Here is a 21,532-nt window from a genome sequence, read left to right on the forward strand (position 1 = left end):
CAGAGTGACTGGGAAAGCTTATGTTATTTCCTGTATACCTATTAAGAGCTGGTTTAAGTGAAGGTGTTGCATAGAATGTTGGACATGCAGAATTCCACAGGGAGGGTTTTTTTTCTTTCCTTTGGCAGCCCTAAGTTGTTGGCATTACTGACTGGGATTTGTTCTCCTTGAAGCGCTGATGCAGAATCATTTTCTTTCCTCTTGACAGTTTGCAAAATGAACATTCACATTCGCTGCGAGAACAACGTTGCCCCGAGCTGTGGAGTGAACTCTGTGGAACTGGCCAGGAAGCTGGCGGAGATGGGACTCAGCGCCGGAGGCATGTCCACTTTAAAACGGAGGCAGACGGTAGGGATGCTGCTGGTCTGCTGCTGCCATAATTCTAACTTTGGATTGGTGGGAGATTGCGCCTGCTTTGGCTACTGTGTTTCCTACACTACAACAGGGACTACACTTCAAGAGTACTTCACTGGCTGTAAAGCGCTTTGGGACGCCGTGCGTTCGTGAAATGTGCTATAAATTGCAAGTCTTTTATTTTACCCAACTCCACGCATCCCTTGGGAGCCTTGCCTGTTGCCGATGTACATTGGAAATTCAGGTGCATGATTCTTCAACCATTTTAATTAAAATGGCCTAAAATACATGGACGACACAAATTTCTAATGTGTGCTTCTGGCGGGCATTGCTCCCCTTGTATGTAAATTCCTGTGGCTCAGGAAGTAAAACACAGCTGCCCCATTTACACCCAGTCTTTCGGACTCCATTGGTGGCTCAGCAAGTTTATCCAGTGAGTGATTGAGCTACATAGACCTAGAATGTCCCACATTCGATCCCTGTTACAGACTCATGGTTACAGCACAGAAGGCGGCCATTCGGCCTGTCGAGCCTGTGCTGACTCTCAGCTAGTCCCACTCCCCTGCCCTTTCCCCGTAGCCCTGCAATTTTTTTTCCTTCAGATACTTATTCAACTCCCTTTTGAAAGATACAATTGAGTCTGCCGCCACCAGCCTTTCAGGCAGTGCATTCCAGATCCTAACCACTCGCTGCATAAAAAGGTTTTTTCTTATGTCGCCTTTGGTGCTTTTGGCAATCACCTTAAATCTGTGTCCTCTGGTTCATGCCAATGGGAACAGTTTCTCTTGATCTGCTCTGTCCAGACCCCTCATGATTTTGAAAAGTTCTGTGCTGAGGTGGCTGATCTCTACTGGCGCACCAGTCAGGCCAGTTTCGATCCATGTTGAGTTAGTTTATCTCGAATGGGGTATCAGTCGGGCCACTACAGTTAGCATCAGACATCCTGAATTAGCGAGGGAAGCATTGGCCTGGCTTTCTGCTCCAGATCGTTGGCCCGAAACCACTGGTGGCTGGTGATTGGGCTCAGCTGTAATGTTGCAGACTTTCAGTTGAGGTTCCCACATGAATAAAGGCCACTTAGTCAGGTTCCCAGAGAATAGAATCATAGAAGTTTACAGCATGGAAGGAGGCCATTTCGGCCCATCTTGCCAACAAGAAGCTATCCAGCCTATTCCCACCTTCCAGCTCCTTATCTGTAACCCTGCAGCTTACGTCACTTCAGGTGCACATCCAAGTACTTTTTAAATGTGGTGAAGGTTTCTGCCTCTACCACCCTTTCAGGCAGTGAGTTCCAGACCTCCACAACCCTCTGCGTGAAGAAATTTCCCCTCAAATCCCCTCTAAACCGTCTACCAATTACATTAAATTTATGCCCCCTGGTTGTTGACCCCTCTGCTAAGGGAAATAGGCCCTTTCTATCCACTATATCTACACCCTTCATAATGTTATACACCTCAATGAGGTCTCCCCTCAGTCTCCTCTGTTCCAATGAAAATAACTCCAGCCTATGTAATCTGTCCTCGTAGCTTAGATTCTCCGCTCCCGCCAATATTCTCATAAATCTCCTCTGTACCCTCTCGAGTTCAATCATGTCCTTTCTGTAATGTGGTGACCAGTCTTGCACGCAGTACTCCAGCTGTGGCCTTGCCAGTGTTTTATACAGTTCAAACATAACCCCCCTGCTCTTGTATTCTATGCCTCGGCTAATAAAGACAAGCATTCCGTGTGCTTTCTTAACTACTTTATCTACCTGGCCTGCTCCTTTCAGGGATCTGTGGACATGCACTCCAAGGTCCCTTTATTCCTCTACACTTCTCAGTATCCTACCATTTAATGTGCATTCCCTTTCCTTGTCAGCCCTCCCCAAATGCATTACCTCACACTTATCTGGATTAAATTCCATATGCCACTGTTCTGCCCACCTGACCAGTTGATTGATATCTTCCTGCAGTCCGCAGCTTTCTTCATTATCAACCAGACAGCCGATTTTAGTATCATCTGCAAACTTCTTAATCATACCCCTTACATTCAAGTCTAGATCATTGATGTATATCACAAAAAGTAAGGGACCTAGTACTGAGCCCTGTGGGACCCTACTGGAAACATCCTTCCAGTCGTAAAAACACCCATCAATCATTACCCTTTGCTTCCCGCCTCTGAGCCAATTTTGGATCCAACTTGCCACTTTGCCCTGGATCCCATGGGCTATTACTTTTGTGACCAGTCTGCCATGTGGGACTTTATCAAAAGCTTTGTTAAAATCCATATGCACTACATCATATGCTTTGCCTCCATCAACCTTCCTGGTTATCTCCTCCGAAAATTCAATCATAGAACATAGAAATTTACAGCACAGAAGGAGGCCATTTCGGCCCATCGTGTCCGCGTCGGCCGACAAAGAGCCACACGGCCCTTGGTCAGCAGCCCTAAAGGTTACATATAAACCTATGAACAATGACGGAAAGGCAAAGAGCACCCAGCCCAACCAGTCTGCCTCACACAACTGCGACACACCTTATACTAAAACATTCTACACTCCACCTCAACGGGAGCCATGTGATCTCCTGGGAGAGGCAAAAACCAGATAAAAACCCAAGCCAATTTAGGGAGACACGACTTTCCTTTTAACAAATCTATGCTGACTGTCCTTGATTGATCCGTGTCTTTCTAAGTGAAGATTTATCCTGTCTTTCAGGATTTTTTCCAATAATTTTCCCACCACTGAGGTTAGGCTGACTGGCCTGTAATTACTCGGTCTATCCCTTTCTTCCTTCTTAAATAAAGGTACCATATTGGCAGTCCTCTGGCACCACACCTGAAGCCAGAAGACTGGAAAATGATGGTCAAAGCCTCTGCTATTTCCTCTTTTGCTTTGCTTAACAGCTGGGTTACATTTCAGCCAGGCCTGGGGACTTATCCACTTTCAAAGCTGCTAAACCCCTAAATACCTCCTCTCTCGCTGTTTATTTCATCTAATATTTCACACTTTTCCTCCTCCAATAGTAGTGTCTGCATCGCCTCTCTCTTTTTTGAAAACAGACGCAAGTATTCATTAAGATCCATACCCACATCTTCTGCCTCCACACACAGATTACCCTCATGGTCTCTAATAGGCCCTACCCTTTCTTTAGTTATCCTCTTGCTCAAAGCACTTATGCGCGCAGAGAAATTGGAGAGGAAAGAAAACTACAGTGAGTTGCGGTGGTTAATCCAGACATTGTATATGAACGTGAGTGTATGTGTGTATGGAATGGAGCATTTCCTATTAATACTCCTGACACTCAGACAGCTCCATGAGTGTAATTATTCTCTGCTTACTATGTAAGTGCACAAACAAGAACGGTGTGCTCTGTATGGTGCGCAGAATGGATGACTGGTGGGAAGGACCAGATTTGGTGCATGGAATGAGGAGGAAGAGATGAGCAGAATGAGAACAAAATCCAATCGGGTATCTGGGGTGTGTTTGAACATCCCTGCATCCAGATTGAAGTCGCTATGAAAGCCCTGGCAGAGGTGAGAATAACTCCGAGCAAGGAGCAGTTCGGGTTATATGTTGGCACTGGGTGTTGGTACCTCGGGGGATTTAGATGTCCTGGTACCAAGCTCCAGGTGACGGGAATACATATCAGGAATTCGGGCACAGAGGTCAGTATTCCCAGTTCACGGGCTGCTGGATTTTCCACCCATTATTTCCAATTTGCTCCCCTCTTGCGTGAAGCTATACACCCAGAGTGGTACATTGTAAAATTTACCCGTGTATTTTATAGCGTAGATCTCTGCCTCCACATTCCCCTTTAAAAGAGGCTTGTTTATTGTGCTCCAGTGGGAACACCAAAATTCCATTGTTGCATTATTTTTTTTTCAAACATATGTTCTGCCAATAGAAACATTGTTGGTGTTGGTATCATGTTGCAATAATCAGGCTTTGACTGTAACTCAGTCACACAAAGTCTAGTATTAAGCATTAAAATGAAAAAAATTGCAAGGCTATGGGGAAAGAGCCGGGGGTGGGACTAATTGGTAGCTCTTTCAGAGACTGGCTCAATGGCCTCCCTCTGTGCTGTATAATTCTATGAAATAGATAGTAATATCTGTCAAACTCTATACTCTTGAGTCTATCTCTGTTGTTCCTTTAGCAAAGCATTTTGTTTTACATGGTTGACATGGCCCTCGACTGTGTCCATTCTATTTCCTGCACTTCTGCTCTCTCCCCTTCTCCTCCCTCCTAGAACCATGATAGGGTTCCCCTTGTCCTCGCCTTTCACCCCACCAGCCTCCACATTCAATGGATCCTCCTCCGCCATTTCCATCACCTCCAGCATGATCCCACCACCAAACACATCTTCCCCTCCACTCCCCTTTCAGCATTCCGAAGGGACCCCTCCCTCCGCGACACTCTGGTCCATTCCGCAGTCACTCCCAGCACCCCATCCCCTTCCCACGGCATCTTCCCGTGCAAGCACAGGAGTTGCAATACCTGCCCTTTTACCTCCTCCCTTCCCACTCACTCCTTCCAGGTGAAACAGCGATTTACTTGTACTTTGAGGAATGGCACCTCATCTTACGTTGAGGCACTTTACAGCCTTCTGGACTCAACATCAAGTTCAACAATTTCAGACTGTAACCCGTGCCCCTATAATTATTTTCTCTTTTTTTTTCCCCCCCTCTTTCCCATGTCAGCTATTGATGATTCTGCCATCTCCATTTATACCTCATCTAGACTCATCTTTTGTTTCTTAACTTGTCCCATTACCATCTCCTTTTTGCTTTGCACCATCATCCCTTTTTGTCATTTAATCTCTTCTGCCTTCCACCCTATCACAGACCTTCCCTTTTGTTCTTTTCTCCATTCCCCCCTTTCCCTGCCCCTATACTTGCTTAAAAACCTGTTACCTCGCTATCTTTTTCCAGTTCTGATGAAGGGTCATCGTTAACTCTTTCTCTCCAGATGCTGCCTGACCTACTGAGTGTTTCCAGCATTTTCTGTTTTTATTTCAGATCCCAGCATCTGCAGTATTTTGCTTTTATATTGTATTACGTTTTCAGTTATCGAAATACAGGGGCATTTATTGGCTGCTGTTAGTTATATAGGCCCCAAGTTTCCACATGATTTGCTCCTGATTTTTAGGAGCAACTGGTGTAGAACGGAGTATCTTAGAAATCGGACTTCTCGACATTTAGTTTGTTCCAGTTCTAGTCAGGTAGAACAGTTTCACTTTGGAACAGAATTTTTTTTTCAAAAGGGGGTGTGTCCGGCCACTTATGCTTGATTTCAAAGTTTCGTGAGTGAAAACTTACTCCAAACTAACTTAGAATGGAGTAAGTGAAGATTTTTGTACGCTCGAAAAAACCTTGTCTACACTTTAGAAAATCAGGCATAAGTTACAAATTAGGCGTAGGGAACGAGGTGGTGGGGGGGGGGGGGGGGGGGAAGGGAAGTCATTAAATTCTACAATCAATCCTTAGTTATACTTATACAAATATTTTACAAATAAATCCAACCTGAATAAAAATTTATAAGCAAAGAAAAGATTAAATAAAGCATGTTCCTACCTGTGTGAAAGTGCTTCAGCCTTCGAGCTGCTGTTCTTCAGGCAGGCCTTTCATGTTGGAGACAGGCAGCGGTGTGGTGTCAGTGTCTCGACGGCAGCGGCAGCAAGCTTCGAGCTGAGCTGCAGTGCTTGAGGCAGGCCTTCATTCTCTTCGTGGCTGGCCGCGAAGAAGCAGCACCGGACGGACCGGAGGCCATTCGGCCATGAGATATCAGCGGCGTCAGTGGCTGGCCGGCAGCCGAAGAATCAACGCAGGACACACGCAGCTCATTAAGGTTCTTGAGGCCATTCGGCCACGCTTTAGGGGCGGCGTCAGTGGCTCAACGGCAGCCAAAGAATCAGCAGCGGACGGACGTGAGGCCATTCGGCCATAGGATATCAGCGGCGTCAGTGGCTGGCCGGCAGCCGAAGATACAGCAGCAGCCTTCGAGCTGTGAGGGGGACTGAGGCCATTTGGACAGGGAGAGGCAGCCACATCGACAGTTTTATATTTAAATTTGCAGAATGGGTGCTGCATTGTCAACACCACGTATTATTGCAAAGTTGAATTGACACTCTTATTTCTCCAAACACACAGTCCTTAATTTGCATGCACCAATGCAGCACAGGTTCTGCAAGTTTAGCAGTGAAAAGCTGAACTCACTGATTTCAGCAGGTGATTTATTCAGCAGTGCTGCTAAAAGCACTCCCTCACACACAGAAATATCAAAAAAAATTAAATTACAAGCCTTTGCAGGGGTCCAAGAACCAAATCTTCACTTTTTCTGCAGTATTTTTAAAAATGGCCGAGTGCCAATGTTTGTGTGAGACTGCGCGTGCGCGCACGCTCCAACGCGCACGCGCAGGGTTGCCGGCACCACGAAGGCTAATTTAAATTGTACCCGCCCCCTGCTGCTTAGAAAATCGGCGCGAGTGTTAGGCTCCGCCTCCTGCTGCGAAGAGCGCGCTGCGCCAAGCAGACATCGAGCTCCAAGGAGCTCGAGAATATCGGACTTTTTTTTAGGCGCAGTTTTCGGTGCGAAAAACAGGCGCCCAGCTCGGAGGTGCGCCGTTTTCGCCGCGGGACGAAACTTGGGGCCATAGGGCCCAAATTTCCCTCGGAATTGCTCCGGTTTTTTTGGAGCAACTTGATTTTTCTGGAGTATCTTTTGAGTTGCAATTCTGGCCATTTAATTGCTGCCAGTGAAAGTGAGTTAGTGAGGTTTTTTTTAGTTTAGTTTTTTTTCAAAAGGGGGCGTTACCAGCCACTTGCGCCAGTTTTGGCCAGTTAAGCAAGTTTAGCCAGCTAAAAGTTACTCCAAACTAACTTAGGCCAGCGTAAGTGGGCAGCCTTGTACATTCAAAAAAACCTTGCGGTGACTTAAATCAGCGCAGGCATCCAGAGACGGGCGGGGGGTGGGGGGGGTGGCGGCGGGGTGGAAGGGGACCTAGCAAAGCACTAAACACCTTCACAACAACATTAAAGAATCATAAATACATTTAAAGCACCAAGCACTAAACAAAGTAGTACATTTGCACCAAGCACTAAACAAAAGCACAAAAAGTAATAAACAATTAATTAACAAATAAAAAATAGAAGGAACCCTGCACCTAAAGCACCAAGAACAAAGTAATAAGCAATCAATTAATCAGTAATTAACAAATAAAAAGTAGAAGTCCTACCTTAGGGAACGCAGCAGGCCACCGATGAGGGAACCCATTGGGCCAGGGCTTCGGGACCCACCCACACAGCCTGCAGCGCGCACTCACAGATTCGGCCTGCCAGGAGCTACTGCACATGCGCGCAGACTCTATCGTGCGTGTGCAGGGTTCCTGGCGCTGTTTTCAGCGCTGGGACCTGGCTCCACTCCCAATCCACTAGACCACACTTACTCCACCACCAAGGAGAGGCTGGGGAGTGACCAGATTTGGGGGGGGGAAGATTTTCGGCGTGCTTGGAGATGGACAAAAACGGCGCACCTCACATGAGGGCGCCAGAAAAAGGGGTTGGGGAAATTTGAGCCCATTGTTCCCTTCATGCTACAGTAATGATTCATTATATTCTTTTTCTTAAAAAAGAGGCAAAGTCATAAAAACCACAAAGAAAACCAGACCCTGGGTGAGACAGCAGACAGCAATGACGGTGACAGCCAGCACGTGCAACGCAAACTGGGCATCGATGATTTCGCCTTCATCAGTGTTCTAGGAAAAGGCAGTTTTGGAAAGGCAAGTTACACTGCGCTTTGAAAAATCAGAGAGACGCTGAAGGTGTGGTATTTAGTATTATCTCCTACCGCAGTGTAACACGCTGGAACACAGCAAGCCACCATGCATGCTGCTTTCTGGCTGGTCTGCTCAGTATATATTAACAGGATGACTGCAGGCCTACTGCTGATTCTCTATTAGTTATGGACCAATCTATTATGTATAAAGAAATTCAGTTATATTCCCCACAACATTGCAAGAGCAATATCTATATTGCCAATGAGCCTGACCTCTGGGTGCTTTAACATTTTCCTCCTGAAACAAAATAAAAACTGAGAATGTCAAAGGTCAAACATTCTCCTATCTTGCCAATCGCAGAGTCCTCATTCAGGGAACCTGCATGTGAACAATAAAAAACCCAGGTTACTCAGCATGTTGTCATGTGGTCCTTTTTAAAAAGACTGGAGTCGAGCTTGCCTGATATTTGGGTGGATTTGCTGTCTTGTGTGGTCCTGAGCCATGCAGACCAGAATGGTCCGAGGTTTAATCCTTCGTCGGTTCAGTTAGCTAATTTCAGTTGGTGTGGTAGTGGAGATGCTATAATTGATTTCTGTGATCATGGGCTGGTGAGGGGGAAAACAGGTGAGGTTTCCAATTCCTGATCCTGTGGGAAGTTCATTTATATGGATACGGTCAGCTGCAGGGTCGGATTCCGCTTTGGTCACCCTTTTGATTAGGGCAATACGGTTTTCTGTGTAATTAAACGCATCATTCATCACCACCTTTTATAAAGAGGAGGGGTAAAGATGGAGGGTTTTTTGGAAAAAAAAAACTGATGTTTTACACTTTTTTAAAAAAAAAAGCAGTGCCAAATCAGAGCAGACACATCTCGGCTGCCATACCCATTCAGAGGGAAAGTATCCACTTGTTTGTTTGTTCTGTATTAAGCCGGAAATGTCGCTTCCATAAATTCCTGTCTGACCCCAGGTGATGCTGGCTGAGTTAAAAGGCACCGAAGATGTGTACGCTGTGAAAATATTGAAGAAAGACATGATCCTCCAAGATGACGATGTGGAGTGCACGATGACTGAAAAACGGATTCTGTCACTGGCCAGGAACCATCCGTACCTCACACAGATTTTCTGCTGCTTCCAAACTGCGGTAAGCAAAGTATTTATCAATTAAATCAGGCCCTGACCCAATATTACAAAGGGCATCTCCAGTGACCATCTCACTCCGCATCCCACAACAATATCCTATTACAGTGGAAACTTTCTTATGCGTCATAATAGAATGGCTCTCCCCTGGGAACCCGCAGATAATCGATGGTATGCACAGTTTGGTCCTGCATATTGCTATGGAAACCCATATGCGTCCTGACTATGTCTTCCATTATTGTGGGATATGTGGAACATTCTTTGTTCCAGTCCTACTCTGGTCCCCTCCCTTGCCTCTTTTTCCAGAACATTGATGACTGTATCGGTGCTGTTTCCTGCTCTTCCCCCCGAACTAGATGATTTAATCAATTTTGCTTCCAATTTTTACACCCTTCCCTTGCGTTCACGTGGTCCATCTCAAACTCTTCCCTTCCCTTCCCTTCCTCTACTCTCTGTCTCCATTTCTGGGCATAGGCTATCAACTAGTATCCTTTATAAGCCCACTGTTTCCCATAGCTTTCTTACCAACACTACCTCCCACCCCGCTTCCTGTAGGACTGTCTTCCATTCTCACAGTTTCTCTGTCTTTGTTGCATCTGTTCTGACAATGCCACCTTCCATACCAGTGCTTCCAATATGTCTTCCTTTTTCCTCAACCAAGGATTCCCTCCACTGTGGTTGACAGGGCCCTCGACCATATCGGTTCCATTTCCCGTGCTTTCGCCCTCACCCCTTCCCCTCCCTCCCAGAACCACGATAGGATCTCTCTGGTCCTCACCTTCCACCCCATCAGCCTCCACATTCAATGGATCATCCTCCGCCACCTCCATCACCAAACACATCTTCCCCTCCCCATCTCTCCCCTTTCAGCATTCTGACGGGACCATTCGCTCCGCAACACCCTGGTCCTCTCCTTAATCAACCCAAACCCTGCCCCTTCCCACAGCCCCTTCCCGTGCGTGCAGGAGATGCAACACCTGCCCTTTTACCTCCTCCCTTCCCGCTGTCAAGGGCCTCAAACACTCCTTCCGGGTGAAACGTGATTTACTTGTACTTTTTGCTGTTCACGATGCAGTCTCCTCTACATTAGGAGACCAAATGCAGATTGGATGACCGCTTTGTGGAACACCTCCATTCAGTCTGTAAATGTGACCCCGAGTTTCCATTCATTTTAATTATCCAGACCACTCCCACTCTGACTTCCTGTCCTCGGCCTCTTACATGTTCCAACGAAGCTTAACATAAGCTCGAGGAACAGCACCTCCTCTTTCTATTAGGCACTTTACAGCCTTCTGGACTCGACATCAAGTTCAACAATTTCAGATCATAACCCCGCCCCCATTTTTCGGATGGCAGCTGTTGCTGATGATTCTTATATTCTCATTTACAGCTTCTCTAGACCCATCTTTACTTGTCCCATCTCCTTTTGCATTGTGCCATCATCTCTGTTGTCATTTAATCTCTCCTGCCTTCCTCCCGTTCACAGACCTTCCCTTTTGTTCTCCCTTCTCCTCTGCCCTTTCCCTGTCTCTACACTTGCTTAAAAACTGTTGCATCTGTAACCTTTTCCTGTTCTGATGAGTGGTCATTGACCTGAAATGTTAACTTTGTTTCTCACATCACAGATGCTGCCTGACCTGCTGAGTATTTCCAGCATTATCTGTTTTTATTTCAGATTTCCAGCATCCGCAGTATCTTACTTTTGGTATAGTTGGGCATGGGAATTGTTATATGTGAATAAAAGTCTGACTGGATACTGTGAGCTCAAAGTAATGTGTGACCGTAGTCTTTTATTGCAGGTCTCCAGAGTGCCTCTCCAGCCTGTGAGGCCTCCTTAAGTACCTGTGCTCCCAAGGGATTGTGGGATTCCTTGGGACTCCAGGGGATGAGCCCTCTGGTGGCTGTAAAAGGTATATACAAGTTTACATTCATAACAGGAATGAAGACCAGTATAATAAAAAATAACTAGAGAGGCATTATGTAGTTTACGCACAAGAAAATGAGATGGTAGAGTAGCTTGTGTCAGTGCTGGCCTGTGACCCAATGCTCCAGCATCCAACCCCCACCACCATGTACATTGAAACTGTCCTATATCTTCCTGCCTGTCAAAGATTGTCATGGATGAGCCAGAATTTCTTTCATTTAAATACGCCACCAGAAACTCTGCCCCTTATCACCATCTCCATTCTCCCCCTGCTCCCCACCCCATTGCTCATTCATGACGAAACAAGGCTGCTTGCAAAACAAGTGTCTTATTTAACACAGTCACCAAGACCTTTCACCTTCACAATATTGGCTCCCTCTGCTCTACATCACGCCCCACCCCATCCAAAACCCTCATTCAAGCTTTCACCACCTCTGGTGTCAGCTTCTCCAATGTCCTCCTCACCAGGCTCCTGAGCTTCACCCCACAAACTCTAACTCATCCAAAACCCCACCTCCCAAATTAACTCCCACACTAAGTCCTGGCCATCCATCACTCTCATCCTTGCTGTGTTACACTAGCTCACACTGCACCAAACTTAAAATCCTAGTCCTCGCCTGCACCCACAAATCCCTCCAGAGCCTTGCTGCACCCGATTTCTGTAGACTCCTCCAACCTCAAATACTCTCCTGTACCCTCCGCTCACCTAACTTTGGTCTTCTGTGCACCCCTCGTTCCATGCACCACCGTTGGTGACATGTCAGCCATGGCTCGGTGAGTAGCACCCTCGCCTCTGAGTCAGAAGGTTACAAGTCCCACTCCAGGGACTTGAGCACAAAAATCTAAGCCGACACTCCTGACAGTACTGAGGGAGTGCTGCACTGTCGGAAGTGCCGTGCCGTCTTTTGGATGAGAGGTTAAATGGTCTGCTCTCTCAGGTGGACTATCCTATGGCACTATTTCGAAGAAGTGCAGGGGAATTATCCCCCTGTGTCCTCGCCAATATTTATCCCTCGATCAACATTACTAAAAGAGATTAACTGATCATTTTCACATTGCTGTTTGTGGGAGCTTGTTGTGTGCAAATTGGCTGCCGCGTTTCCTGCATTACAACAGTGACTACGTGTCAAAAAAGTACGTCATTGGCTGTTCAGTCAGTCAGCGTCTGTATGTCGACCCTATTCTTTCAACTTTCTATACTTCTCTGTCTCACCACCTCTCTTCTCATCTTTAATAGTCTTCTCAAACTCAATCTTTTTCACCTAGCTTTTGGTCACCTATCAACTCTAGCTCAAAGGTTCGATGTCCCATTCTCTCCTCTGTCAAACTCCTTTGGCGTTTTCTACATTATAGCTGAAATGTAAATGGCTGTTGTTGATTTAAGGGAGCTAAGGCATCCCAAAAGTTTGATGACCAGATTGCTTGCAGACTTCACAACACTGCTTTCCTGGGTTTTGAGGGTGAACAGGAAGAGCTAGGCAGTTTTATGGGTTCACTGCAGAAGATCTCTCCCCTCATTGCTCAAGGGGGGTCGTCTTGCAGCCCCTCCAAGCAGTTCTACTACTTTGTGGATGGAGGTAAAAGAAGGAGTGAATTGTGGGTGTTTTATTGGAAAAATGAGGGAGAGGAAATTAAATCCTGGTAGTTTGTGAAGTCCTACAATTCTTTTCCATTTGTCCTGCTTGACCTATTTCCGGTGTTATTGCTTGTGCAGTACCTACAGTCCAACAACAGATGGCATCTGGTAACATTACACAGCTTACTTAGTGGTTTTGAGTTGCATTAAGCAAATAGGAGAGTCTGACAAAATGTGGTAGGCCATGAAATTGACATTTTTTAAAACAATACCTTAATGAAGAGTGGGTTAATTATTATACAATTGCTACCCTGGGTCATGCAGAATCTGACAACAACAACAACTTGTATTTATATAGCACCTTTAACGAAGTGTAACGTCCCATGGTGGTTCACAGGTGTATTATGAGACACAAAATTTGACACCAAGCCACATAAGGAGAAATTAGGGCAGGTGACCAAACGCTTGGTCAAAGAGGTAGGTTTTAAGAAGGAAAGCGAGGCGGGGAGGTTTAGGCAGGGAGTTCCAGAACTTAGGGCCTAGGCAACAGAAGGCACGGCCACCAATGGTTGAGCGATTATAGAGACATAGAAACATGAACGGGGTACGGAGGGAAAGGGGTACTGAGGGAATGATCAGCCATGATCTTATTGAATGGTGGTGCAGGCTCGACGGGCCGAATGGCCTACTCCTGCACCTATTTTCTATGTTTCTATGTTAACCGGAAGCCAATGTAGGTCAGCACAGGGGTGATGGGTGAGCAGGACGTGGTGCGAGTTAGGACTCGGGCAGCTGAGTTTTGGATCACCTCTAGTTTATGTAGGGTAGAATGTGGGAGGCCAGCCAGGAGTGGTTGTAATAGTCAAGTCCAGAGGTAACCAAGGCACAGATGAGGGCTTCTACAGCGGACGTGCTAAGGCAAGGGCAGAGACGGGCAATGTTATGGAGGTCTTAATTATGCTGCGGATATGTGGTCAAAAGCTCATTTCAGGGTCAAATATGACACCAAGGTTGCGAACAGTCTGGTTCAGCCTCAGACAGAAGTTGGGGAGAGGGATGGAATCAGTGGCTAGGGAACGGAGTTTGTGGCGGGGACCGGAAACAATGGTTTCGGTCTTCCCAATATTCAATTGGAGAAAATTTCTGCTCATCCAGAACTGGATGTCGGACAAGCAGTCTGACAATTTAGAGACTGAGGAAGGGTCGAGAGAGGTGGTCGTAGGAAAAAGCTGGGAATCATCAACATACATGTGGACGATTGGTTGATGTATCTCTGAGTTGATAATGGGCTGGATTTTGCACTCAGTGGCGAATGGACAGCGTGCCTTTCATCACACTTACACTTACCCACTGATATCCTATGGGCTTTTGCACTGGATCTTGCAGTAATTAGAAAGCAATTTCTGCACGGCTCCCTCTACAGATGATCTGGGACCTGTGTACCTCCTTAACCAAGCAGATTGAAGAAAAGTTAATGAGCAGCGCAGAGTCTAAACCAGGAAGTGCAAGTTAGAATATCGAATCCAATGTCAAATCATGTACAGAAACCGAAATAAAGAGAGTGAAAGAAAGATGGGATTAGAAGACAGAGATGAGAGAGACATAACAAAAAAGTAAAAAAATAATTTTTTTAAATTTTTTTTTATTTTTTTAAAATCCCTAACAATAATCGAAATCTGAAGGAATGCGACTCACACTTGTAAAAATTTATTTTCCGTGCCAGAGAGGTTGTTTGGCAGTAATTAAGACTTATCGCAGCGTTAACATTCACTTGCACTAGAATGGACAAGCCTTAACTTTTTCTGGCAAGTTTAGTGGGGTAAGTGCAGCAGCTTCCCACGTTCCATGTGTTTCAACCAGTATCTTGTCTTTGGGTCGATACCGTTATAGCGAAGCTTCTGGAGGAGCAGGGCAACTCGGATAGCAACTTCCTGATTTCCCCGCTGAACGGCACGAGCACGGTTGCCAGAAGTTACTGTCCGATTTATCCCTTAATAAGAGTGAGCGCTGATAGCCTCACTGTTATTCTTACCACAAAATACGGGCCGTTATGTTTTCGCTTTTTGGTGCTCTCTCCAACAAAAACACCTTCAGGCAACCATGTAACTTTTTAGTGCTTTTATATTGTTCCTGTTTTAATTCAGCCTCTGGAATCAGTATTAATGAGCTGATGCCCAGTGTTTACACTGCTAAATCTAGCTCCCTTATGTCAGTGGCAGACTCGTAGCCCCCAGTTTTTCACAAACCTCCATCATCATCATAGGCAGTCCCTTGAAATCGAGGAAGACTTGCTTCCACTCTAAAAGTGAGTTCTCAGGTGACTGTACAGTACAATGCAGGAATTACAGTCTCTGTCACAGGTGGGTCAGACAGTGGTTGAAGGAAGGGGTAGGTGGGGAGCCTGGTTTGCCGCACGCTCCTTCCGCTGTCTGCGCTTGTTTTCTGCATGCTCTCACCGACGAGACTTGAGGTGCTCAGCGCCCTCCCGGATACTCTTCCTCCACTTAGGGTGGTCTTTGGCCAGGGATTCCCAGGTGTCAGTGGGGATGTTGCACTTTATCAGGGAGGCTTTGAGGCTCACTTGCCATGTAGGAGTTCCGAGTAGAGCGCTTGCTTAGGGAGTCTCGTGTCGGGCATGCGGACAATATGGCCCGCCAAATGGAGCTAGTAGAGTGTGCTCAGTGCTTCCATGCTGGGGATGTTGGCCTGAGCGAGAACACTGATGTTGGTGTGCCTATCCTCCCAGTGGATTTGCAGAATCTTGCAGAGGCAGTGCTGGTGGTACTTTTCCAGCACTTTTGAGGTGCCTGCTGTATATAGTCCACGTCTCTGAGCCATATAGGAGGGCGGGTATCACTACTGCCCTGTAGACGATGAGCTTGGTGCCAGATTTGAGGTCCTGGTCTTCAAACACTCTCTCTCTCAGGCGACTGAAAGCTGTGCTGGCACACTGGAGGCGATATCTGCCTTTGCTAAATAGTAGGCTCCCGAGGTATGGAAAATGGTCCACGTTGTCCAAGCCCACACCGTGGATCTTGATGACTGGGGGGCGGTGCTGTGTGGTGGGGTCAGGTTGGAGGATGTTTAGTGTAAGGCCCATGCTTTCACGAGCCTCGGTGAAGATGTTGACGATGGCTTGGAGTTCGGCCTCTGAATGTGCGCAGACACAAGCGTCATCCGTGTATTGTAGCTCGATGACAGAGGATGGGACAACCTTGGATCTAGCCTGGAGGCGACAAAGGTTGAACAGGTTCCCATTGGTTCTATAGTTTAATTCCACTCCAGTGGGGAGCTTGTTGAGAATGAGATGGAGCAAGGAAGATCAAGAAGAGCATTGGTGCGATGACGCAGCCATGCTTGACCCCGGTCCGGATGTAGATTGGGTCTGTGGTGGATCCGTTGGTCAGGATCACGACCTGCATATCATCGTAGAGCAGGTGGAGGACGGTGACAAACTTTTGGGAGCAGCGGAAACGGAGGAGGACACTCCATAGTCCTTCACAGTTGACAGTGTCAAAGGCTTTTGTGAGGTTAAAGAAGGACATATAGAAGGGTTGGTGCTGTTCCCTGCATTTCTCTTGTTGGCGCGCCGTGAAGATCATGTCCATTGTACCCCTTAGTGGACGGAATCTGTATTGTGATTTTGGGAGGATCTTCAGCCACGGGGAGAAGACGGTTGAGGAGGATTCTTGGATGATTTTCCCAGTGGCCGACAGCAGGGAGATTCCTCTGTAGTTTCCGCAGTCGGATTTGTCCCCTTTTTTGAAGATGGTCACGATTATGGCATTTTTGAGATCTCCCGGCATGCTCTCCTCCTTCCAGATAAGAAAGATGAGGTTATGCATTCGTACCAATACTGCTGCTTCTCCATACTTTAGTGCCTCAGTAGGGATTCCATCTGCTCCTGATACCTTGTTCTTGAGGTAACGGATGACCTTTTCTACCTCGTGCAGGGCTGGGGTTTTGCTGAGATGGTGGCGGGTAACATGCTGTGGGCTGGAGTCGAGGACACTCGTGTCGAAGGCAGAGTCTCGGTTAAGGAGATCTTCAAAGTGCTCCTTCCAGCGGGCCCTGACTGCCTCGGTCCTTAATGAGTGCCTCTCCACTCTTAGCGAGCAGTGTGATGGGGCCTTGGGTGCTTGGGCCGTAACTGTGGTGAAGAATCCTCGCACATCATGGCTGTTGGCTAACTGCTGGATCTCCTGTGCTTTCTCCATCCACTATCTATTCTTTAGGTAGCAGGATTTTTGTTGGACCTCGGCCTTCACCTACCTGTAGAGCTGCTTTGCTGCTCCTGAATTGGGTTACTGCTTTAAGTTCAGAAATGCCTTGTGCTTGCGGCTTATGAGCTCCTGGATCTCCTGATCGTTCTCATCAAACCAGTCTTGGTGTTTCCTGGTTGAGTGACTGAGCGTCTCTTCGCAGGCGTTGGTTATGGAGGCCTTGAGGGCAGACAAAGCGCTGTGGGCACTCTGTCTTGGGGTCATCGAGGGTCGCCAATTTGGCACTGAGGCGCTGGCTGTATAGGGCTTTCTTAACTGGGTCTTTGAATGCCCCACCGTTGATTTTTTTCCAGCATTGATATCATAGACCTACGACCTGTTGACATGATAAGGGAGCCACATATAGTTGCATGCATTCTGGTCTCTGGCATCTGAATTAGGCAATATAAAAGCATTTGATGAAACCATGAAAGGTCCTGAAACTCTCATCAGGCAGTAGTTTCCCAATTGGATCATCTTGATTCTCAGTGTGCATTCGTAACAAAATAGATGAATTGACACAAATGGGTATGATTCGATAGCCATTACAGAGACGTGGTTGCAAGGTGACCAAGGCTGCGAACTAAATATTCAGGGGTATTTGACAATTCGGAAGGGCAGACAGAAACGAAAAGGAGGTGGGGTAGTTCTGTTTATAAAGGATGAAATCAGAGCGTTAGTGAGAATCTATATTGGCTCAGAAGATCAAGATGTTTAATCAGTTTGGGTGGAGATAAGGAATAATAAGGGGAAAAAGTCACTGGTGGGCGTGGTCTATAGGCCCCCTAACAGTAGCTAAACTGTTGGACGGAGTATAAATCGAGAAATAATGGAGGCTTGTAATAAAGGAATAATCATGGGCGATTTTAACCTTCATATTGATTGGACAAAGAAAATTGGCTAGGATAGCCTTGAGGAAGAGTTCGTAAAGTGTATCCAAGATAGTTTCCTTGAACAGTACATTGCAGAAACAACCAGGGAGCAGGCTATCTTAGATCTGGTACTGTGTAATGCGATAGGATTAGTAAATGATCTCCTAGTAAAGGATCCTCTCGGAATGATTCTCTAGCATGGTTGAATTTCAACTTCAGTTGGAGGGTGAGAAAGTTGGATCTCAAACCAGTGTTCTAAGCTTAAATAAAGGAGATTATACAGGTATGAAGGCAGAGTTGGCTAAAGTGGACTGGGAAAATAGATTAAAGTGTGGGATGGTTGATGAGTAGTGACAGACATTTAAGGAGCTATTTCATAACTCAACAAAAATATGTTACAATGAGAAGGAAAGACTGTAAAAGAAGGGATAAGCATCTGTGGCGAGCTAAAGAAATAAAGGACGGTATCAAATTGAAAACCAGGGCATACAAAGTGGCCAAGACTAGTGGGAGACCAGAGGATTGGGAAACTTTTAAAAGCCAGCAAAGAATGACTAAAAAAATAATAAAGAGGGAAGATAGTTTATGAAAGCAAACTAGCACGAAATATAAAAACAGATAGTAAGAGTTTCTACAGGTACATAAAAAGGAAAAGAGTGGTTAAAGTAAATGTTGGTCCCTTAGAGGATGAGATGGGGAATTAATAATGGGGAACTGGGAAATGGCAGAGACCTTGAACAAATATTTTGTATTGATTTTCACAGTAGAAGACACTAAAAACATCCCATTAGTGCAGAATCAAGGGCTATAGGAACGGAGGAACTTAATACATTCACTTTCACTAAAGAAGTAGTACTCGCTAAAATAATGGGACTAAAGGCGGACAAGTCCCCTGGACCTGATGGCTTGCATCCTAGTGTCTTAAAAGAAGTGGCTGCAGCGATAGTGGGTGCATTGGTTGTAATCTACCAAAATTCCCTGGATTGTGGGGAGGTCCCAGCGGATTGGAAAACTGTAAATGTAACACCCCTATTTGAAGAAAGAAGGCAGACAAAAAGCAGGAAACTATAGACCAGTTAGCCTAACATCTGGCATTGGGAAAATACTGGAGTCCATTATTAAGGAAGCAGGGTCGCAGGACATTTGGAAAAGCATGATTCAATCAAGCAGAGTCAGCATGGTTTTATGAAAGGGAAGTCATGTTTGACAAATTTGCTGGAGTTCTTTGAGGATGTAACGAGCAGGGTGGATAATGGGGAACCAATGGATGTGGTGTATTTGGAGTTCCAGAAGGCATTCGATAAGGTGCCATATAAAAGGTTACTGCACAAGATAAAAGTTCACGAGGTTGGGGGTAATATATTGGCATGGATAAAGAACTGGCTAACAGAAACCAGAGGGTCAGGATAAATGGATCATTTTCTGGTTGGCAAACAGGAACTAATGGGATGCCGCAGGGATCGATGCTGGGTCCTCAACTATTTACAATCTATATTAATGACTTGGATGAAGGGACCGAATGTAATGTAGTCAAGTTTGCTGATACAAAGTTGTCTGTGAAAGCAAATTGTGAGGAGGACACAAGAAATCTGCAAAGGTATATAGACAGGCTAAGTGAGTGGGCCAAAATTTGGCAGACGGAGTATAATGTGGGAAAATGCGAGGTTATCCACTTTGGCAGAAAAAATAGAAAAGCAAATTATAATTTAAATGGAGAAAAATTGCAAAGTGCTGCAGTACAGAGGGACCTGGGGTCCTTGTGCATGAAACACAAAAAGTTAGTATACAGGTACAGCAAGTAATCAGGACGGCAAATGGAATGTTGGCCTTTATTGCAAGGGGGATGAAGTATAAAAGCAGAGAAGTCCTGCTACAACTGTACAGGGTATTGGTGAGGTCTCTACAGTACTGCATACTTAAATATGGTCTCCATATTTAAGGAAGGATATACTTGCATTGGAGGCTGTCCAGAGAAGGTTCACTAGATTGATTCCAGAGATGAGGGGGTTGACTTATGAAGATAGGTTGAGTAGGTTGGGCATATACTCATTTGAGTTCAGAAGAATGAGGGTGATCTTATCGAAACATATAAGAGAATGAGTGGGCTCAGCAAGATGGATGCTGAGAGGATATTTCCACTCATAGGGGAAACTAAAACTAGGGGCATAGTCTCAGAATAAGGGACTGCCCATTTAAAACTGAGATGAGGAGGAGTTTCTTCTGAGGGTTGTAAATCTGTGGAATTCTCTGCCCCAGAGAGCTGTGGAGGCTGGGTCATTAAATATATTTAAGGCGGAGATGGACAGATTTTTGAGCGGTAAGGGAATAAAGGGTTATGGGGAGCGGGCAGGGAAATGGAGCTGAGTCCAGATCAGCCATTATCTTATTAAATGGCGGAGCAGGCTCGAGGGGCCAAAAGGCCTACTCCTGCTCCTATTTCTTATGTAAACTGATTATCCCCAACATGGAGAAAAATCCCAGCCAGAATGACAAAAAGGGGCCTTTCTTGCGACTGCACATGTGTAACTCTGGTAACTTTTGAGCAGGAATTCCAATCTTGTGTGCACGCACTTCCACACCAGAAATTATAATTGGTGATTTGTTAATGGAAGTGGTTCCCCAGTGTAAAATGGGCATTATTCAAATAATAGAGAAATGTAGACATAATCTCAAATTATTCATACGTGTGTGTGTGTGTGTGTGTGTGTGTGTGTGTGTGTTTGTGTCTCTGTCTCCCTCTCTCATACACACTCGTGCACACACATTTTGCCTACCAGAGGTTCAGAAGAAAGATTGCAGGTTGAGAAGTAACATTGTTCAAGTTTGGCATTATTGCACTTTACAGAACAGAAGTGGGCCATTCAGCCCCTCAAGCCTGTTCTGCCAATTAATTAGATCATGTACATTAATTCCATCTACCAGCCTTGGTGCTGTAACCCTTAATATCCGTGACTAACTTTATCAATCTCAGTTTTGACATTTTCAATCGACCTGAGTACTCAGCCCAACTGTGGCTAAGTTAAAATATTAACCTGTGTATATTTTATGGAATCACCAGGTGGAAGTGGTTGGGTGTGTTATTTCTTTGAAGAAGAGCAGGGGAGTTATTCCTGGCATCCTGGCCAATATTTATCCCTCAATCAGCATAACAAAAACAAATTATCTGCTCGTTATCACATTGCTGTTGTGGGAGCTTGCTGTGTACAAATTTGCTGCCACGTTTCCCACATTACAACAGTGACTATACTCCAAAAGTACTTAATTGGCTGTAAAGCGCTTAGAGACGTCCGGTGGTAGTGAAAGGCGCTATATAAATGCAAGTCTTTCTTTAATTACAGGATCAGTCCTCTTCACACAGCAGGTTTATGCTGCTAAATGGTATCTGAAGACACCACAATCAACGTTATAAATAGACTAGTACTAATTAATGAAAAGAGCAATGCCAATCTGTAAAGCTTGGAAGTAAGAGGTTATTAGTATGTTTAGTTACTCAAAGATTTTACTGCAAATTAGTTTTCTGTAATGAGCCTTGTGCTGATTTTAGGTGCTGTTATCACATTATTGCAAATCTGTACAAAATCTCAACGGAAAGGTAAGTGGGAAAAATGCTATTGACAGGTAACACCCAAGGGAGTAATCAAACTCATTAGA

General features: G+C 45.6%; 1 protein-coding gene across 1 annotated transcript in view; it reads left to right on the forward strand.

Moving 5' to 3' along the window:
• LOC139263409 (protein kinase C epsilon type-like) overlaps positions 1 to 21,532 on the forward strand; it is a 321,784-nt gene that overhangs the window by 223,247 nt on the left and 77,005 nt on the right. Inside the window, exons 8-10 of the mRNA XM_070879471.1 lie at positions 209 to 348; positions 7,965 to 8,111; positions 9,078 to 9,251. Coding sequence (XP_070735572.1) covers positions 209 to 348; positions 7,965 to 8,111; positions 9,078 to 9,251 — 461 coding nt within the window. The remainder of the gene's footprint in view (positions 1 to 208; positions 349 to 7,964; positions 8,112 to 9,077; positions 9,252 to 21,532) is intronic.

The sequence above is a fragment of the Pristiophorus japonicus genome, chromosome 4 (assembly GCF_044704955.1).
Source record: "Pristiophorus japonicus isolate sPriJap1 chromosome 4, sPriJap1.hap1, whole genome shotgun sequence".
Taxonomy (NCBI): Eukaryota; Metazoa; Chordata; class Chondrichthyes; family Pristiophoridae; genus Pristiophorus; species Pristiophorus japonicus.